The 21,876-nt window shown below is 38.8% G+C and overlaps 1 protein-coding gene across 1 annotated transcript in view; it reads left to right on the top strand.

Moving 5' to 3' along the window:
• Positions 1–21,876, top strand: part of CDKL5 (cyclin dependent kinase like 5) — a 115,123-nt gene that overhangs the window by 80,392 nt on the left and 12,855 nt on the right. Inside the window, exons 9-14 of the mRNA XM_069463973.1 lie at positions 154–234; positions 5,716–5,867; positions 10,919–11,885; positions 15,364–15,465; positions 15,748–15,853; positions 18,901–19,024. Of these exons, the coding sequence (XP_069320074.1) occupies positions 154–234; positions 5,716–5,867; positions 10,919–11,885; positions 15,364–15,465; positions 15,748–15,853; positions 18,901–19,024 (1,532 nt within the window). The remainder of the gene's footprint in view (positions 1–153; positions 235–5,715; positions 5,868–10,918; positions 11,886–15,363; positions 15,466–15,747; positions 15,854–18,900; positions 19,025–21,876) is intronic.

Raw genomic sequence — 21,876 nt, 5'->3', positions numbered from 1 at the left:
TCCTATTAATCCACACTTAAAATACATAGACACCAAAAGTAATATACAAATACGAATTTGACTTATATTGACACTAGGGCAGTAACTTCTGCTCGTCTGCTCCCTTCTGCAACACTCACAAATGCTAACATTACTATTATGTTGTCCTTACAGTTTCCAGCTGTTAACCATCCTCAATCATTGGAGAGAAGATACCTTGGAATTTTAAATAGTGTTCTGCTTGACCTCATGAAGGTAGGACAAGTTGATGTTATCTGTATAAAATGTCTTTCGGTTTGTGGATCCTCTTGTGTCTACATGTGGCCATAGCATGCTTTTGTGAATGAAATGTTTTGTTAGGAGATGTATAATGGTGAATAATGGAGGACTATGTCACGTTAAAAGGCATGTAATTTATTTAAAATTGCAACAGGATCTGGTATTATCATGGTCCATCTAGACAGGACCACGAGATCCCTAAATTACATTCCTAAAATGGACAGAATAATAAAAATCTATTAGCACTCGAGCTGCTCGGGCATACGGCTTTAAAACAAATCTTAAAATGAATGTTGAAAGAAAAGAGATTCTATAACTTTTTTTTACATGGTATTTGTGGCCTCCCATAGTCTATACAGATTTGATCAGTGAACCTAACTCTTCTCTTTTTCTAACTTGGCCTCTTCTCTCCCAAACTCTTTCGGGCTCTGCTTTAGACATCCCAGGATCACTGCTACTACTGTGGCCTTGAGTATTCCTCCTTGTGCTAGCCTTGCTGTCCAGAAGTCTTCCTGCTCTGGACTATTAAAAACATTCTCAAATTTCTTTGTTCAAATTTTTCTTCCCCAGTAGACAGGCAGTCAGCCCCTTGAGTGAAAATTATTTTTCATATCTCTCCAGCTTTCACTGCAGCCAGCCAGTGCATAAATAAGCAAATGTTGATTGTTTGATAGTAGACCTTCAAAGAATACTTGTTAATAGATCAATTTTATTTTACACCCATTCAGTCAACCGTCAAAATCAGTGGAGGTTACACTGTGCATAGAGCCTTTAAAAGGCATACTTAGCACAGTTGGCAATTTCTGAGCAGCATTCTCAGAACTTCACTGTGCTTTAAACTATGTTAATCTGTGTTCCAGGGAACACAGTGTGAATAGGTGTGGGGGCGGAGGTGGGGGAGGGGGTGTGACGTTTGAGAAAGGCCACGTGCCACATAACCTTTTGTAGAGATTCACAATATTCATTAACCTATAAAGGCTTTCAAAAATCCCACAGTAAAGAAGAATTTCTGTCTCACCTAACATTCCCAAATTTAATTAAATACTGAATACTGTTTTTTATAAAACTGTAAAGCATTAGTGTTCTTCTGAAAACAGATTGAAAAATGCTACCCAAGAAAAATAATCCTCACATCTCTTTCAGTTCAATTAGGCATAAATTATTATTTAAATTAGATTTTTTTTCAATACACTCTTTCACACAGTCAATACTTATTGATCAGAGCCTTAGTAATTTGGTATCTTAAAATGTAAATAGAATTGAGAAATGGAATTAAATATAATTTCATATTTTCTGCCTTTTGTCTTTTTTTAGTTAAAAACAATTTAACTTTTTTGTTAAATCATTACCAAATATAATTACCAAGCATCATTGTGGTACCTGATTAAAAAGCTAGCACAGATAAAAGTAGAAAGATAACCTGAAACTTTCTGTGTTTCTACCAGTTTGGAAGTTAAACATTCTAATTTCTATTTATTTAATATAGTTACTGTCAGATTTCTTTAACATTAAGTAAATATTTTTGTTGAAATGTACATTCAGAAGGTGCACAAATTATGTCTATATCTCAGTTAATTTTTATAACATAAACGTATTTGTATAACCCTGCCCAGATGGAGATATAGAGAATTGTTAACACCCTGGAAACTTCTTATGACCCCTTTATGCCCCTGTCCCTCTCCATCCCCGGAAACCACATTTCTGACTTCTATCATCAAAGATTATTATTGCCTTATTGTTATTGAATGTTATATAAGTAGAATCATTCCTTTTTCTTTTAGCTATTATTGAAAATGAATTTGAAAAATGAAAAACACCAGTTATCCTTTTATGAAGAAATATTTTCTTTGCCATTCCCTAAAGCTGCCTTGATAATTTTGTCCAGATATAAGTACATAAAATGGCCATCTCATCCTACATCTGTTCATATCAGCCTTTTTAGTGGGAATACAAGTAACTGGAATTAATTCAAGCCTGTAATGATTTTAAGAATAGCTACAATAATTATATTGGCTCTATTTTAATTTTAAAAAATTATTACGAGCCGTGCGTGGTAGCTCAGGCCTGGGAGGCTGAGGCAGGAGAGTGGCTTGAGCCCAGGAATTAGAGACCAGCATGGGCAACATAGCGAGAACCCCATCTCTACAAAAAAAATTTAAAAATTAGCTGGGCATGGTGGCACATACCTGTAGTCCCAGCTGCTTGGGAGGCTGAGGCGGGAGGATTGCTTGAGCCTAGGAGTTCTAGGCTGCAGTGAGCTATGATCATGGCACTGCACTCCAGCCTGGGTGACAGAATGAGACCCTGTCTCCTTAAAAAAAAAAAAAAAAAAGTATGTTGGTTTTTTTCCTCCAAATACTGAATTTTAGAAACTATTTACTGAGTAAGTTTCATGCTTTCCTCATAATGACCTCATCCTTTCAAGTAATTTGAAAATTAACAGCTGTAGTCATAAATATAAATGTAGCTCTTTGTACAGTAATTTCTACTGTTGATATCAAATAAAATAGCACTAATGCTAGTAGATACTCTGAAAGGTCATAAGTACTTCTAATTTAAAAGATGACTCAAGGACTGACTCCTTTGTTTTTTAACTAGTATCTTACAGTTGAAATCTTTTTTTTATTTTTTTTCCTTTTCTCTCTCTCTCTCTCTCTCTCTCTTTTGAGACAAGGTCTCACTCTGTTGCCCAGGCTGGAGTGCAGTGGTGCAGTCACAGCTCACTGCTATATCCATCTCCTGGGCTCAAGTGATCCTCCTGGCTCAGCGTCCTGAGTAGCTAGGACTATAGGCATACACCACCGTGACCCTGCCTGGCTAATTATTTTTAGTTTTTGTAGAGATGGAGTCTCGATATATTGCCCAGACTGGTTTCAAACTACTGGGCTTAAGCAGTCCACCCACCTAGGCCTACCAAAGTACTGGGATTACAGGCATGAGCCTCTGTGCCTGGCCAAAACCATTTTAATGTTAACTGCTTTAACTGCCGGTGAGAATAAAATCATTTTTATACACTGCCACAGTTTTTGTTCTGTAATAAGGAAGAAGAAAGAATTGAGATAATTTCAAAATTATCTGAATGAACACGAATGTCCATTTTACTTGCATGAAATCAGTGGCTTGAGTTTCAATAACCAGAATTTTTGGTCCAAAGGGAATACGATTGTTTCTTGGTATCCTCAGGGGACTGGTTCCTGGACCTGCCTCAGATACCAAAATCCACAGATGCTCGAGTATCTTTTTTTTTTTTTTTTTTTGGAGACAGAGTGTCACTTTGTTGCCCGGGCTAGAGTGAGTGCCATGGCATCAGCCTAGCTCACAGCAACCTCAAACTCCTGGGCTTAAGCGATCCTACTGCCTCAGCCTCCCGAGTAGCTGGGACTACAGGTATGCGCCACCATGCCCGGCTAATTTTTTCTATATATATTTTAGTTGGCCAGATAATTTCTTTCTATTTTTAGTAGAGACGGGGTCTCGCTCTTGCTCAGGCTGGTCTCGAACTCCTGACCTTGAGCGATCCACCCGCCTCGGCCTCCCAGAGTGCTAGGATTACAGGCGTGAGCCACCGCGCCCGGCCTCGAGTATCTTTTATAAAATCGTATATAGTATTTGCATATAATCATCTCTAGATTACTTAATACCTAATACACTGTAAATACCACATAAATAGTTGTTACACTATATTGTTCTTTTATTTGTATTTTTGTTGTTGGGGTTTGGGGATTTTTTTTTTTTTTTCCAATTTTCCGTCGACAGTTGGTTGAATGTGCAGATGTATAACCTGCAGATACAGAGGACCAACTGTATTTCAGTATGTGGTAGGATCAGAATTCAGATTTTCTGTGGTGCTAGGTTGAAGGTGGTTGTCTGAAATTGAAGTCTGGCTTATTGGGAGCAAATATAGGTTCGCTCTCATTGTTTAACAGTGGGTCACAAAGAGCTTAAGTGTGGGTAAAACGAATGAAAATGAGCTAGAGATGGCTTTGTGAATGCTGGAATGTTACACTCAGCCCTTCCTCTGAGGGAGAATGGCAGTCAGTCAAAGAGTCAAATTTTATTGTGTTGTGTTAGGTTATGTTTCTTTACATATTTGCTTAATTTGTAAATAAAAATTAGTTTTAATAATGATTCACCTTGTAAAATATTGCCTAATTACTAATAAGATAAATAATATTGGAAAAAACATTTTAGTTGTAAAGAATTTAATATGTGCAACATAAAACAAAAGGTTAGTACCTTAATGAGTAAGGAACACTTGCAAATAAATAAGGATAGATGCAGAAATAGAAAAAGAAGAAATATAAGTAACCAGGAAACATAAAAATATTCAACTTCACTAGTACTCATAGATGTGAATTAAAACAGCTGTGAAATATCATTTTTTTAAAATCTAATTTATAAGTACTAAAAAGAGTGGGAATACCTTTTGTTGATGAGAGTTGCAGGAAATTGGTAGACTCATACAGTTGTTGACAAGAGTATAATTTGAGAAAACCTTCTTAGGGGGTAATTTGGCAACACGTAAATAATAATCCTTGAAAGTTTACATACCTACCAGTTCCATCTTTAAGAGTTTATCCTATGAAAGAGATCATGGATGTATGCAAAGATTTTGGGTGTTCATCATAGCATTAATTAAAATAGTGAAAAGTGGCTGCCATCTAAATGTCCAACAGTAAGAGGCTGGTTAAGTAAATCATGATATAGCCATACCACAAACTTCTACATAGTTATTAAAAAAACATGTTGTAAGGTTATTCGCTGCTGCATTGTTCATAATAAGAGAAGGGGAAACAACCTGAATGTTTATTCTTAAGGGAAGTGTTAAAAATAAACTAAGGTATATCCATAGAGTTGAGACTCTTTGTTGATATGGAATGATCTCTTAGGATCTTATGTCATGTGAGAAGAAAGCTAAGTCAGACAATTCTGTGTACAGTACTGTATGGGTAAAATAAAAAGAGCAGATAGTGATATGTACAGAACACCTATGGAAGGATGTACAAGAAACTGGTAGCCTGGACTCCCTCCATAGAGGGGAACTGGATACCTGGGGGACAAGAGAAAGATGAAGAATATATAGTCATACATTCTTTCATATTAATATATACTTATTAAAATATATTTAAAATGTTTATGTTATAAAAATGTTTTGATTAGTAAGTGAAAAATGCAGGATACAAAACTTGTATGTATAATATGAGCCAGATTTTATAAAAGAAAATATGTATATATGATATTCAAAAAAGGGCTGGGAGGATATATACCAAGGGGACAACAGTGATGAGATTATAGGTGATTTAGATAGTTGTTTTGATTTTTTTTCCCCTGAACTGTGTTTGCTAGATATTTGGCAATGACCATGTATTTCTTTTATAAAGAAAAAAATAAGGCTTTTATTAGAATTTAAATATGACTTTGTAATGTTCTTTTCAATCCTAAACTTTATTTCCTAAGAATTTACTGAAGTTGGACCCAGCTGACAGATACTTGACGGAACAGTGTTTGAATCACCCTACATTTCAAACCCAGAGACTTTTGGATCGTTCCCCTTCAAGGTCAGCAAAAAGAAAACCTTACCATGTGGAAAGCAGCACTTTGTCTAATAGGTAAATATTCCCTTTTAAGGAAATGCAGATGCAGTGTTGGTCTTACAAGTAGGTGGAGGAGGTGGCTGCTTAAATGATACAATTAGAGAAAAGAAGGAAAGCCGTCTTTATTCAAAAATATCTTCCTTATGCTTATTGCATGATTCAGAACTACAATTAAGTAGTTGTGTGGGTCTTAAAGACTTTCTCTTTACTAAGTATATTATGGAAACCTGTTCATTCCCTGGGAAAGGTAGCATTGGATTAGCATGTAAGGGGGTTTACAGCCTCAAGAGCTAGAAGATTCTGTGCAAATATGACCCTAGGGTGATGCCTAGAGGGAGAAAGATAGGGGAGGGCAAGGGGCTTCCTGGAGGGAGAAGAGGATACCAAACACAGGTGGGTGGGAAGGCAGGTAGGGTAATCTTTGCGACTGAACCAAGTAGATCTGGCTGTACAGAAGGGGCTTGTGTTTTTGTTGCTCTTGTCTTTTTAATCATTGAGCTGAGAAATTAATTTTTCATAAAACATGGAAATAGCAAAAATGTCATTAAAATTGATGCTTTTAAAATATGATTTTTCAGCATAATCTTTCAAAAACTTGTTTTCCAAAGAACACATACACACACACAGGATTAGACCATACAATCAGGTTGTCTTTCAGACCTGATATTCCTGAATTCTCTTGGCTGTGTATATAGAAGGACAGCATTCTAATCACAATCTCTCTGTCTTCATCTCCCAAAGAAGACCTTGTCATCTGGGTTTGTTAGGTTATGTGAGATAGGAAAGAATTTCTCTTACCTACTATTAGAAGAGAAATAGAAAACAATAATTCTTAATATGAAGCTTTTTTAATATGAATTTTCTACCCTCCCCCCACCCCCAAATGTTCCCTCCTTATAGAACAATTTTTAACAGATTGGAATTTTGAAAGCTCAAGACCTGGTACTTTTTAGGTCTGGGAGAGTATCCTTAAATTGGTGATAACAATTTATCGTATGTTTACTCTCCTTAACCATGATAGTATGATTGTGTTTTAGAGCTGCTTACTGTCTTTAAAATGACTGGTTCTAGTTATTGTTTCTCCTCATATATTACAGACCACTTTCAGCTGGCTTTGTTGTTTGTTATTTCTTTCCATGGGGTTTTAGTATACTAAGTCAAGGAATAGTACTCATCATTTGGTTGCTCCTTTGCATTTAGGAGGTTCAAATTATTCCTGTGTCATCTTTGGGGTCACTTTCAGTTCAGGTGCTTTTGTCTCCGTTCTACCTTAATTGTCACTTAGCTCCTCTAGTTTATATTTGCAAAGTAAAATTATCCCAGTGATATAAAGTTCAGTAGACTGATAAGTTTTTTTTTTTTTTTTTTTTTGAGACAGAGTCTCGCTCTGTTGCCCGGGCTAGAGTGAGTGCCGTGGCGTCAGTCTAGCTCACAGCAACCTCAAACTCCTGGGCTTAAGCGATCCTACTGCCTCAGCCTCCCGAGTAGCTGGGACTACAGGCATGCGCCACCATGCCCGGCTAATTTTTTTTGTATATATATATATATTTTAGTTGTCCATATAATTTCTTTCTATTTTTAGTAGAGACGGGGTCTCGCTCCTGCTCAGGCCGGTCTCGAACTCCTGACCTCAAGCGATCCACCCGCCTCGGCCTCCCAGAGTGCTAGGATTACAGGCGTGAGCCACCGCGCCCGGCCAACTGATAAGTTTTTGATTTGTGCTGTAGTGATTAGTGGCACAACCTGTGCTATCAAAGGGAGCCTGTGTATTTATCTTCTAGTGACTCACTTAAGACAGTTCTAGGAGTTAACCAGTGGGGACCTGAGGCTCCCCTTGGGAAACTTCTCTAGGGATCTGTTAAGGAGGATGTGTGTGGTTGATGGTGTTTTCAGGGAGTACAGAGGAGACAAGATTTGTATGGGTCTTTGAGGAGTCCTCCCAAGTCCTCTTTTGAAGTAGGTGTGAATAGAAATTATAAGTAAATAAACATCTCTGGAATAATTCATTTTCAGGTCTTGACATGTATTGAATATATTACAGAAAAGCCCTAAATGGTTTCTCTAGAAATGATCTTACCTCATTTTACATGCATCTGAGGGCTTTCTCGACACACTTGTCTGTGGTCCATACTTATTCCATGGAAACCCTTCTTGTTAGAACAGTAATTCTAGCTTGGATCTCAACACACACTGTGGCTCCTTTGGACTTCCCAACACCATATCACATTTGTTGCCACGTACACACTCCCCTGCCTTGTCCCAGGAGACACACACACTGGCACATACCGTGTGTTGCAGATTCTTTTCTCTATAGGAGAGACAGTAGACTCTTGCATTACTTAGCCCCCGGCCTGTCTCCTTCAGGCTCTCGTGAGGCTTTGCTCACCTCAGACATGTTGTGACAGTACTTCAGCTGCCCCACACTGCCACTCTCACCAGTCCTGTTTCGACAGCCTTCCCCCTCAAAAAGGAGCTTTGCGTCTTTGACGTTTGCTTTTAAAACTTTTTTAAACTAAGTACATTATCTATCCAGGCAACCATTTAAGAAGGGGGTTTATACATAAAATTTTTTTAAGTGGTTGGCAGTTTAACACAGATTCCTTACATTTGTGTGTCAAAGAGAGCTATGGAATTTTTGAAGCTGTTTTTTATTGTTGTGCTTTGGCAGAGCTCCAGTTTAAAGATAATATGACGCCCTTTCTACGTAGGAATTATGCACAAAGCTCAATGGCTTCCAATTAATCCTGAGACAAAAATGCTAAGAATAGCAGTTTAGACTCTTTGTACATTTATGGAAAACCTAAAGCTTTGACAAATGTTTCTACCTTAAATTTATAGCCTCCCTTTTCATGTTAGAAATTGTCTGTCATACGTTGCTCTGAATATGTTCTTCCAAAGATCACACGTAGGTTTGTGCTCAACGTTGATAGCAGTGTTTCTAAGAGTTCCAAAAGTTCTAGCAGCTGTCTTTACTGTTTTCTGTCCCTTTCTGGTCATGAGCTTAGGACATTTCCCAGCACCTGCATATATTGTCTCCCTGCCATTACTATCTCTAAGCCTAAAGGGGAAAAGGGAGCAAACGGGGAGTCCCGAGAGTCCAGGGAGAGCTGGAGCTGGGCAGGAGGAGTCACCCCGTGGAAGCTCTCATCTACAGGGAAACAGCTACAATCTGAGTCAGGGTGCCAATGCCAGGGAAGAGCAGGGAAGACATCCCCAGCCTCTTTCTCCTCTTGTCCTGTGATGATGCCTTCCACTGCTAAGCCCAACCGGAAGTTAGCCTTAGCCGGCTAGGGAGCCTGGGCATGGCAGTCTGCAGCATTGGGCTCCTGAGGCCCAGCTCTGGGCAGAGAAGGGTGGAGACTGGATTGGGGGTTGGGCAAATGGAGAATAACCAACACACTTAGATATATTTGTGGATGAGACTGTTACCGTTTGGGTTTGAAAAGTTGCTGAGATATTTTAGTTATCAAGATATAAGTTGACAAACTCTAATAGTTTAAAACTTGATGCCTTTAGGATACAGAGACTTTTATTGATATGAGGATAGACTCTGTTGGCATCATTTAACAGAAAGTGAAACTTTTCTTTCTTTTTAATTTCTTTCCAGGTCTGGGATTGCTATTTAGTTAGCTCATATTTGTGTCCTTAATTTAATGCTGCAATTCCAATGACTTAACTGGAAGAGATTAGTGAGTGCATTCAGGAAACGAGGCCTTCCACAATGTTATAGGCTTGCTTGATATCAGATATTTTTTGACCCTCTCAGGTAGTTCTGGTAGAGATTACCATCTGAAAGGTAGGCTAGAAAAAGGGCCCTTACATTATTTGATGCTAGAACACTCAGATTCTCACAGGGAAAATGGGAAGGCACAGTTTCACCATTACCATTCTACATGGTGGAAAAAAGTGACGGTTATTCCAATTATTAGTATGTGATCGAGAAAACTCTTCCAAATCAAACCGTCTTTAGCAATAGCAAGATTTGCAGCAAAATTTTCTGAATGCATAGTAAAAAGAGAATTGTATAAATCATTATTCATTTTTAAGCATTCTAACCTATCCCAAACTACAGTTGGTCCTTTCTATAGTTACAGTAGAACAAACTGACCTTGTTATTATTGTCAGTTTCAGCTTTCAAATAGAGGACAAGGCTTTCCTTTGGATTTATGTTTTATATTTTAAATCAAGTAGGAAATGAAGCTTTAAGGCCTAAAGAAGGCCTCAGTTGGTTTGGAATAATTAAATGTGAAATGAAGAAGAGAATAGTGTGTTTTGGAGAGAAATTAACTCTTTCAGATCACTATGACCCAGTACAAGATTCTTGTTTAGTGTACATGGAGATGTCTGTACAGTTCGTGGCACATTACTGTTTAGTGTACAAGGAGATATCTGAAAAGCCCCAAGTAATTGCTACTTGTCCAAAACATAAATACTGATCATCATGTTTTCCAACGAACCTTACTGGACAGTTTACATTTCTTTTTCTTTTATTGAGTAAATGCTAGAATTCTCATTTTTTTTTTTTAACTCTACAGGCTAAAGACAAAAAAGACGTTAGTGCCTGTGTGTGTGTGTGTGCTATGAATATATCTCTCTGAAGCAGGCTATGAGTTTCACAAACAAAGATGAAGTTCAAGGAATACAGTAGTAACCTTCAAGTCTAAATGTTGTCTTCTGACATTCAAGCAGACAAAAGAGTTACAAAGAATTTGTCTATAGCTCAGCTCTCTTCTTCTTAGCAGGCATTCTATAACAAACACTCATATGAGTACCAACATAATGGAAGCATGTTTTCCCAGATCATCAGTTAGAAACTGTGTTGACAGCAAGTTAGTTGAGTATTTAAGGATGCTAGAATAACTTCATCAAGGCCAGTGCTTAGTTGCAGAGTGACTTTGTCTTATTGATAGGTTACTTGTTATTGGTAGGCACATTCTTGGGAGAGTTAATGTTTTTAGTCTTTGAGGTCTGGTATTTTGAGTATGTGTTCTGTTCTTATTAACATGATACTTTTCATGTGTCTGCTATTGAGGGAAACTGATACACTTCTTTTGCTTTTAATGTAGAAACCAAGCCAGCAAAAGTGCTGCTTTGCAATCTCACCACAGATCTAACAGCAAGGACATCCAGAACCTGAGTGTAGGCCTACCCCGGGCTGATGAAGGTCTCCCTGCTAATGAAAGCTTCCTAAATGGAAACCTTGCTGGAGCTACTCTTAGCCCGATGCATACCAAAACCTACCAGGCAAGCACCCAGCCTGGGCCTACCAGCAAAGATCTCACCAACAACAATATACCACACCTTCTCAGCCCAAAAGAAGCCAAGTCAAAAACAGAGTTTGATTTTAATATTGACCCAAAGCCTTCAGAAGGCCCAGGCACGAAGTACCTCAAGTCAAGCAGCAGATCTCAGCAAAATCGACACTCATTTATGGAAAGCTCTCAGAGCAAAGCCGGTACACTACAGCCCAGTGAAAAGCAGAGTAGGCATAGCTATATCGACACCATTCCCCAGTCTTCTAGGAGTCCCTCCTACAGGACCAAGGCCAAAAGCCATGGAGCACTGAGTGACTCCAAGTCTGTGAGCAACCTTTCCGAAGCCAGGGCCCAAATCGCAGAGTCCAATACCGGTAGGTACTTCCCATCCAGCTGCTTGGACTTGAACTCTCCCACCAGCCCAACCCCTACTAGGCACAGCGACACGAGAACTTTGCTCAGCCCTTCAGGGAGAAATAACAGGAATGAGGGCACTCTGGACTCACGCCGAACCACAACCAGGCATTCTAAAACGATGGAGGAGTTGAAGCTGCCTGAGCACATGGACAGCAGCCATTCCCATTCGCTATCTGCACCTCATGAATCCTTTTCATACGGGCTAGGCTACACCAGCCCCTTCTCCTCTCAGCAGCGTCCTCATAGGCATTCCATGTATGTGACCCGGGACAAAGTGAGAGCCAAAGGCTTGGATGGAAGCTTGAGCACAGGACAAGGGATGGCGGCCAGAGCCAACAGCTTGCAACTCTTATCACCCCAGGTACAGTTTAGCACTTTGTCCGGTTCTGGTGGCTCATTAGGGGAAGGTGGTGCGAGGGATGTGAATAAGATCAGTCTGCAGTTTTCCCTACTGCAGGAGGTTGTGCTTTTCTTGATAGGATGAATTTAGGGAAGCAATACTTGAACTAATCTCTGATTTAAAAAAATTATTTAGATCAACTATTGAGTAATCAAGAGTTTGGTTTTGGTAATGTTTCCTTTGTGAAATGTTCCTTTCTGGCATATTTTGTTGAGAGAATCCCATTTTGATTTATTAACTGAATTCATCAGTTATATGGGCTAGTTTTCAGTTTTCTCAAAGTTCAGTGTGAATTCATGGGCATTTTCTCTAATCTCCCCAAACCACATTTGCTAAAATCAAAACTTTTTGCTAATACCTTACTCAGTATCTTAACTGAATTTAAAAGTTCTTAATTTATCCAGAACTATAGATAAATTTAACTTCAGGCCAGGATAAATGTTAATTTTCAGTCTTTTGGATTATTTTTAAATCTCAAGGCAGTATTTTTAGCATGATGCTTCCGTCTTGTTGATTGTCAGGCTCTAGAACTAATACTAACCTGCTTAAAAGAGGTAGCATTCTTACAACAGAACACGTTTTTAATATAATGATTTCATGTATAAAGCCCTGTGCCTGGTGCCTGGCACAAAGTAAGTGTCTAGCAAATTTTAGTTATCGCTGCTGCTTCTGTGATGGTAGGGGCTGTTATTTAGAGACTGAGCACCTTATCTATGCTGCATGTTCTTAGGTACTCAAAAGAGTCTGAGAGGGTTCTTGCCCTTAAGAAACTTACCTTCTGTCAGGGAGGGTTAAGTTATACATGATAACAATGAAATAATTAAGTCCTAAATTAATGTGGCACTGGCTATAAATAGGAGTTGAGAATAGGGAGAGGTCATTGTGAGCAGGAGCAGGTTGAAATGGCTTTAGGGGCAACTAAAGTCTTGCTCTGTCTGGGCTAAGATGTATAGACAAGCTTTGAATGGCTAAAGAATTAAGATGTGTTCAGGCCTGTCCTGAGCTAGGTACCACAGAGACTCTAGTTAGAAAGATGAAAACAATAGGGTCCCTGTCCTCTTGAGTTTATGGTCTGGTGGGGGAAACTTGCCAACCAATAGGGTTGTTCTGATACTGTGAGGTTGCATTCCAGATGCTATGCTAGAAGCATGCCTGTGTGCCGAAGAGAGGAGAGGAATGGGCAGTCCAGGCGAGAGTTGTGGGAGGCTCCCAGAGGAGATGGCATCTGAGCAGAGACTTTGAAGAGGGTTGGGGGAAATGTGACCACGACATCAGGAAAGAGGCTTGAAGAGAGGGAAGGAAAGAGCATTGGAAAAAGAAGGAAGGTAGTAGAGATAGACATTAAATGGCATGATGTGTTTTGTGGATTGCAACTTGTTCCACGTTGCTGGAGTGAAAAATGCAAGATTTGGAGTGGCTTTTACCATAATCCAAAACTGAGGTGAGGAGAGTATGTTTGGGATTAAGTCAGTGCCAGTGAGAAAACAGAGTGGATCTTAAAGCCTTCTTAGAAGTAGAAACAACAGAACTTGTGAATTGAAGGACTGAATATAGGAAAAAGGAAGACTTCAAGGTTTCTTTTCTAGGAGCTCCTTTTTGGAATGGAAGAAAGGGTTTTTGAAGTCACCTCATTCAACCCTTCATTTCACAGGTGGGCATGCTCAGGCTCAGAGAGGTTGGGTTAGTCACCCCAAGTTTACCCAACTAGTTCAGGGTGGGGCTGGAATTATGAGACAAGCTCCAAGTCCCAAGGCTAGCCTCTTTCCACTGTATCTTGCTGACATGTTGAGTTTGAAGTGACCTTGGGCCTCTAAGCAGAGGGATGCTCTAAGAGGCTGAAAAGACAGTCTAGCATCCAGGGGAAAGGAGAGGACAGGAGGTGCATGTTTGCAAAGGCCATAAGCAGAGTCGTAGGGATGGGCAGAGGAGCCCCTGAGGAGTCACTGTAGAAAGAAGAGAACCTCCAGAGCCTAGAGCCTGGCAGCTGCCCTTAGGTGGAAGATGGAGGTCAAAACCAGGTAAAGCGTGCTAGCATTACACATAGTGTACAACAGAGAAGTGAGAAAAACAACAAGCTGTTTAACTTAGAAAAAGGATGAATGATGGCTCTCTGAGAATTCCTGAAAAAGGATTTTTATGAACACAGTGGTCACAAACAAATTATAAACAATTATTGTGGGCTAAACACAGATCGGACTGTTACTGAATTTGAAGTCCAGTTCAGGAGGTACAGTGCCGAGCTGCCAGAAAGTACAAGTTTAAAAGCACAAAGGTGGCAGAAGGCTTGAAAAGTAACTAAAGCTGTGAGTGAATCTTGGTAATCACTCTCATGCAAAGTATTGTGGCCACCTTCAAAAGCATGGGGATTCTTACTGAGTTTAGGTTAGATGTTAATAGTTTATTTTCTTAAAATACTTTTCTAGAGGCCTTTGTAAGTGATACAGGTGGTTAAAGTCAAATGAGATCTTGTCATAAAATAGAAAGAAGAAATGCCACATTGGATGAATTCCTGCCCAGACTCCTTCCTCAGAGTACATTTGGGGAGTGAGAGGGAGAAAGAGAGAATCATACTTTAAATTTTAAATAAAATATTTTTTATATATCACGTAGACTTGGGGTAATACTCTTTCTGTGCATAATATGCAGATATGCAATGCAGCTAACTCCTAATGATTTGGTAATTTTGTTCCATAGTCTTCTGAGGGTAGAAAATGCTACATTTTTTCCCCCACAGTAAACACCGTTGTGGACTGAGTGCTATTCTTAGCTTGTGACTCACTTCCTTAGAGAGATAGGTAGTAATGGTAGCATCTCTGGAGATGAGCACCGTCTTGATTATGCCTAAGAAAACACATGAAACTTAACTGCTATTATCCTAAAATACTAAGATGAGAATTTAAGCACATAAACTGTAGTTAGGGAATTAGAAGACAAAAATTATTAAGAGGACTTATTCTATTCCTTGATACATTCAAAAATCATTTGTTTTCATCTGAATCTGCCATGTAAGTCCTTCATGAAAAATAATTTTGGATCCACACAGTTCTTTTTGGAGAACTCAGGCTAAAATCTGCTAGAGAAATTTTGGATTAACTAATAGAATCCCTAATCAGAGTGCTGCTCAGAACAATGACAATGACTGTCTAGATATTAAGAGAGGTAATTTTTTTTGTTTTTAATAATTAATTGTACTATTTTCAGACTAATTTATTCCCTGCTTGCCATAACTTTAATGAGAATTTCACTTTCCATCTGTGTGAGATTTGACTTATTTTACATTCATCAGATGATTCACTCTTTTATGGGATAATTTGTATTTTAGCCAACTAACATTTTTTTATTTTAGCTGGTTGCAGTCCTAGTTATACCAAATAAAGACCATGATTTTCATCCCTAGGAATGGGATGCTCTTATAAATCCTTTTAAATTTGACTTCCAGCCTGGAGAACAACTCCCTCCAGAGATGACTGTGGCGAGATCATCTGTCAAAGAGTCCTCCAGAGAAGGCACCTCTTCTTTCCACGCTCGTCAGAAGTCTGAGGTCTGAATTCTTCAGAGTTGCTACATCTTACAATAAAATGTGTCTGTAAAAATTGTTCATTCAGCATCATTACAGCCTAGCTTTTAAAATGTATTCATACCCAATCTCCCACAAATAAGTTGAACTGGTTTATAAAGTAGTTTTTCTCATGACATAATCCTGAGTTTTCTTTTTAAAAGATCATTAAGTAAATTATAGACTGATTAGGCACTGTTCTAATTTCGTAGGTGACATTGTCATCGATCCATGGTTTAACTTTTCTAAACTTGTTTCCTGCCTCAGGGTGGAGTATATCATGACCCACACTCTGACGATGGCACAGCGCCCAAAGAAAATAGACATCTATACAATGATCCTGTTCCGAGGAGAGTTGGTAGCTTTTACAGAGGTAAGCCTGCCTCTGGCATTCACCAGGGTCCCCTCTCTCCTCCCTTCCTCACCGCACCTCCAGCCAGGGTCCTCTACTACGTTCTCACTGCTTTGACTGACTTCAGGCATTCTCACCTATGCTTTTACCTCCCAGCAGTTCTCCCTGCCTCTGGTCCTATTGTCTAAGCTCAGGCCCTCTTGGCTTCTGACTGGGCTCAGTAGCCTCCTAACTGGTCTCCCTATCTCCAAGGTACCCATCAAAACAGTCGCTGGAATGATCATTCTGAAGCTGTGTTCTGACCATACCATGCATTCATTTGATCAACCCATAAAATATTTATCAATGTTACCTGCGTGCTTGGTACTGCTCTAGCTTAGAACGTGTCAGTGAACAAGACAGCCAGAGATCTCCATCCTATTCTTGGGAAGAGAGACCAACAGTAAATGTAATAATTATATAGAGCAGTAAAAGGTACTAAGTGCTATGGGGGGGGGGGGGAATAGAGCAAGGTAATCTATTACCCCCACTAATCCCCTCTCTCTCACTTGTTAAGAGGGCTTTGGTGGCTTCCTATTGGCATCAGGACAAAATTTGAATTCCCAAGAATGGTATTCCAGACTTTCCATGGTCTGGCCCTTGCCATGGTGCTCAGCCTGTGGAACTTGCACCCCTCTCCTTTCTGGGACAGCTTGTTTCTGTTCTTTTCTTTAAGGTCCTCTCCAGTGTAATGTCTTCTCTGCCCACCCCTGATGAAGTGAAGCATTTCCTTCTCTGTTCTGCCCATGGTACCTTGTCTATGCCTCTAATAGAACACTGACCACCTTGCACTGATTCTTTGTTTATATTTCTCTCTCACAAGGTTGTGAGCCCCTCAAAGATATTAAGTTCTCTTCATCTTTTCTTCTTTTTGTTCTCATTGACTAGCATACTGCTTGGCACAGCTTCATAAATATTTGTTGATTGAATTAAAGAAAAATTTCAGGTGTGCTTGGCCCAGCCTTAAAAATGTACTTTGGTATCTAACAGCTAAAGCAGATGCTTTTGGGGTTGTACAGATTTGGGAGACATTGGCAGAGAAAGGCAACCCCTTTGGGTAACTATGCAGTAACAGACCAAAACCCTTGGGAATCACAGCAAGCACCCTGGTGGGGAAATGGACAGCAAGCCCACAGGGTGGGAGCAAGGCCCTAGGGTTGGGAGGCTCAGCCTTACAAAGCCTAGAAGACTCACCACGACATTTTGTGGTCTCCTACACCCATGTTGCCTGACTTCCCACTCTCTCTGTTGTTTTAGGAGGACACCTGGAAAGGGGCAGGAATTGAGGGTATCTGTTGGGTGGGGGGGCATGGAGAACTGCTTGGTCATTTTAATGAGAAACTCAAGCTAAATAAATGCATAGAAGTGTTATTCAGGACTAAACGTATATTGAATGATTAGGCTAGTCTGCTCCCTTCCAGCCCTTCCTTTGGACCAAGCATAATGCATTGAATATGCCTTTTAATGGATTTCTTTCTGATACCATGATTACTATAGAATCTTATGGGACTAAACTTTTAATTCAGATTAAAATTAATTAAAACAAAATATTATAATGGACATGGGTAAAAGCCTTTTCTTCTACTAATGTAATTTTATTTCCAAAATGTACCATTATGTCATTTCTATAGGTGTCTAGAGAATATACTTTAATTTAAAATGCTCATGGGATTTAAATTAATTAGTCTTTGACCTCTGGAAATAGTTTTATTTTGATTGCAAATGAATTAAATTGGCTATTGTTGGAGAAACACCTCATTTTTCTATCTAACAATCCAATTCAGGGTTTGGCAAGTAGAACATTTTCATTTTAAAAAGTTCAGAAATAGAAATTATTTAAATAGATGAAATATCTGGAGACATGTCATTTCAATGATACTACTACGTCCTAGAGGAAGATTTAGTGATATCATTTAAATGACAGATGTTTCCAGAATGCTTCTGTTTTCATTCCTCCTGGTCAAGAGTCAAGTGAAATGGTGTCATTTATGTTGATATACAGTCTGTATATTCCTTTTGTGATGAAATTTGCAGTATATTTTGATTGTGACCAGACTTAGAAATCCACATAAAAAGTTAGCAACCAATCCTCCAAAAACAGAAAACTATTTACTCTCATACTTTTATTTTTGAGACATGGTCTCACCCTGTTGCCTGAGCTAGAGTGTAGTGGTGTAATCATAGCTCACAGCAACCTCAAACTCCTGGGCTCAAGTGATCCTCCTGCCTCAGCCTCCTGAGTACCTGGGACTACAGGCTTGTACCACCACACCTGACTAATTTTTATTTTTTATAGAGATGGGGTCTTGCTATTGCCTAGGCTGTTCTTAAATTCCTAGACTCAAGCAATCCTCTTGCCTCAGCCTCCTAAAGTGCTGGGATTACAGACATGAGCCACAGTGCCTGGCTACAGATGTTATACTTTGTCTTTCTGTTCATTCTTGAAATAAGAATTTAGAGAGAAATAATATTTTTGTAAAAATAACCAAATTTCTTTGTAATTTAGTTTAAAAATATATGAGTGACAGTGCATTTCAAGTGTCATGACTTAAACTAGTTTGTACATTCCAGCACACATATTGTTAAGACTTACTTTAGACTAAGGGTACATTTTACATAGTTGGTCTATAATAAGAAAGGCTTAACTTCAAAGAATGTCAAAACAGTGGCAAGGGGTAGTGGTAATGGCTATAAGATTCATACTTGAAAATATCCTCCAGTGTTCTTCAATTTATTGTTTAGTTTATTCAATGTTCAATTTATTAGCTAACAGGTCAGGTTTCTGTTTTGAATACATATTGTTGCCTGGTGTTAACTAATCCTTGCAGGTTAATGTGGTAAGTGGTGGGGTAGGGAGAACATTCCCTATAATGAATGCCTCCACCCTCGGAAAACACAAGTTATATGAAGTGCAGACAAGGATTTTTACTTATCTGTTTGTTTTATTTGTGTTAGAAAATACAATAGAATAATGTGAGAACTGCTTTGACCAAAAGAGTGCATCAGTGACTGACTTTTTCCTTACTCAGTGCCATCTCCACGTCCAGACAATTCTTTCCACGAAAATAATGTGTCAACCAGAGTTTCTTCTCTACCATCAGAGAGCAGTTCTGGAACCAACCACTCTAAAAGACAACCAGCATTCGATCCATGGTGAGTATTTTGGTTTGTTTTTACTCTTCTTTTTTCTAATTATAGATTTAAGAGTTCAAAGAAATCCTGGATGAACTTTTTAGCATTCTTTCTCCTACTAGACCTTTCTTTCTTAGGAGAGATTACTGGATTAGGAAAAGGTGAATTGTCATTATTGGTAATTTTTGTTTCAAGTTCATCATTTATATTAAATATTATATAAAAGAAAAAAAAATCTCCTGAATCATTAAACCCCTGATACACCTCCCATTGTGTTCTTTTGACATGAATGGTGATTTTTGCAGTCTCCTTTTATTGACATTGAACCATGTACAGACACTTTGCTTAACACTTTTTGTGCATTGTCTCAATCAGTTCTCACAATCGCACTTTGAAGTAGGGGTTCCTCCTGTTCTACAGATAAGGAAACTGAACTGAAGCTTAGAAAAGTCAAGGCACTTGCCTGATGCTGGACAGCCAGTAACATGGAGGGAGGGAGCCAGGATTCACACCTAAATGGACTCTGACTCCAAAATAATGTAGACTTTTTGTTCTCAGCTGCCCAGAAAGACTGCCCAGCATCTAGATGTGAAGGGTGTTTATCTAGGGTATGCTTCCTAGAACTCTAAGTTCTCCATCAACAGATTAAAATGAGACATCACTGTAATACACTGAATTTAGAATAAGACCGGTCTTTCAGAGAGTCCATCTCTGGTGTTTATTGCCAGAAGTCACAGAAGGGCTTTATGTCAGTGTTCCTGACCCTATGTGCTTTCACAATTTGGACCCTATTGGCAGGATTATATCAAGATTTTAGTGTTATTATGCCCTATAGTGATTACTTGATTATTCTTAAAACAATAATACAAATGACTTTTTTAAAGCTGTAGATACACTTTTTCTGTATAAGCACACTTTACATCCATTGCCTTATTTATAAAATGACACAGTCTTAACATCAGTGACTAAGAGTATGGACTCTGGCAATAATATATTTTGATTGATGGCAACTTCTAGCCCTGTGACTTTATCTGTCCCTTAGTTTCCTCATCTGTAAAATAGGGCTAAGAATAGCACCTCCCTCATAAGGTTCATGTGATGAGGTAATACATCAAAAGCACCTAGAACAGTGCCTGGCTCCATAAGGGCTCATTAATGTTAGCGGCTACAGTTATTATCATTAATGTCATGTAATTTCAGTATGACTTTTATCAGGTGTTTCCCCTCCACTTAACTGTGCTGATAAACTTTAGTGTGTTCTTCTTCCATGTTAATGTTTTGTGCTCCCTAGTATGTAGAAAAGATCTATGCATTAACCTAAGAGAACAAGTACAGCTCCTTTTAGATACCAGTGTTGACCATTTTCAGGTGTGGCTTTGACAAGCCGTGGGAATAGTGTCTAAATTGTGAGAATACAGAGGTATAAAAGGAATTTTTTTCTTTGTCATTGCATAATGGTGGTGGTTTAAAAGAGCCAGTACAATTACAGATTACCTTAGTCCTATGAAAATTAGGTAGATCAGATCAAAATTAAATCCAAATGTGGGATAGACAGAATTAGTGCTGTATTGTCTGTCTTTTTTATAGTCAGTTTGAGTGGAACTTATTTATACATGGGTATGTGTAAAAACCTGAAAACAGTTGTTTTGAAAAGAAACAGAGGCACAATTGGGATGTCGAGCTTTAGCTGAGCCTTCATCAGATCATCCTTACTCTAGTATTGCTGTCATGAGACTTGAGAGAGTTCTATAGTGCCAGCGATGACTTGGCTCTATTCTTTTGCTCCCACTACCCCTCATGATAATGCTGCTATGACACGGCTCCTTCCTGCGTCACTTCTAACTTAGTCTAAGTCATTAATTAAACTTGACTAGTCTTGATTTTTTTCTTGAACAAGATCTCTAATTGGTTTCATCGTATTCTTTATCCTGAAGAGAAATGGACATTTGATAATTGTTATAAAAACACTAAAGAGCCTTGTTTTGGTAACATAGTGAATTGCTGTTCTGAAATTATTACTGACCCAAGGGCAGTCTGTTTCTCCTTGATAGAAGTACTTCAGATTTCTTTTGGGAAGAGAATATTTTTACATTGTACACATTTCTTGCAATGGAAAAATCGAGCTACTATGTCATAGTTTAAAATAATAAATAGATATTATAATATATCCAGAGCTGATATGCTGGCCATCTCAGCTATCTAGAACCCACTTGAGAACCAGGAGATAAGTGAAAATATCTCAGAACAAGAAAAATAGAGTTAATGCATTCAGATTCCTCATCTTTACTAACAGCATAACACCTCCACCCTCCCTCAGGCCTGTTTACTCTCCTTTTATGCCCGGTTCCAGCAGTTGGCAGTGAGGTTGTCAGGGCAAAAAATAGTCCCAGGTAACAATGCAGCGTGCAGGAGAGTGATCTGAGCAATAGCTGTGGGGAGAAGTGGATGTTTCTTTCCTCAGGCCCCTGGTGGGAAAATCATACACATCACAGATCTCCATGTAGAGTGTATATTTATAAAATAGGCAGCTTCTACTTGGCTTTAAAAGACCACATATATAAATGTGTTTAGAAAGACTGTCATCAAAATCAAGTTAAAAATTTACGCTTAAACAGTAAATCAAATTACTTGGAAATCCTGCTAGTTAAGGTAAGTGAAGAATTGCTATAACTCATACAATCCCAGTCTTTTTTTTTTTCTTTTAAAGTTATGAATTTATTGGTATCCTTTAATCGCTTGTCACCATAACTCGCAGAATTACTCCTATAGAATTATTCACTGACTTTCTCTTCACACCCTAGTCACACTGCCAGGGTAGGGGAGGTGGCAGGGAAAGTGTCACAGAGTAATGCCCCTCACCTCTTCAATTCACC

This window comes from Eulemur rufifrons, chromosome 30 (genome assembly GCF_041146395.1).
Source record: "Eulemur rufifrons isolate Redbay chromosome 30, OSU_ERuf_1, whole genome shotgun sequence".
Lineage (NCBI taxonomy): Eukaryota > Metazoa > Chordata > Mammalia > Primates > Lemuridae > Eulemur > Eulemur rufifrons.
This window is presented reverse-complemented; position numbering and strand designations above follow the sequence as displayed.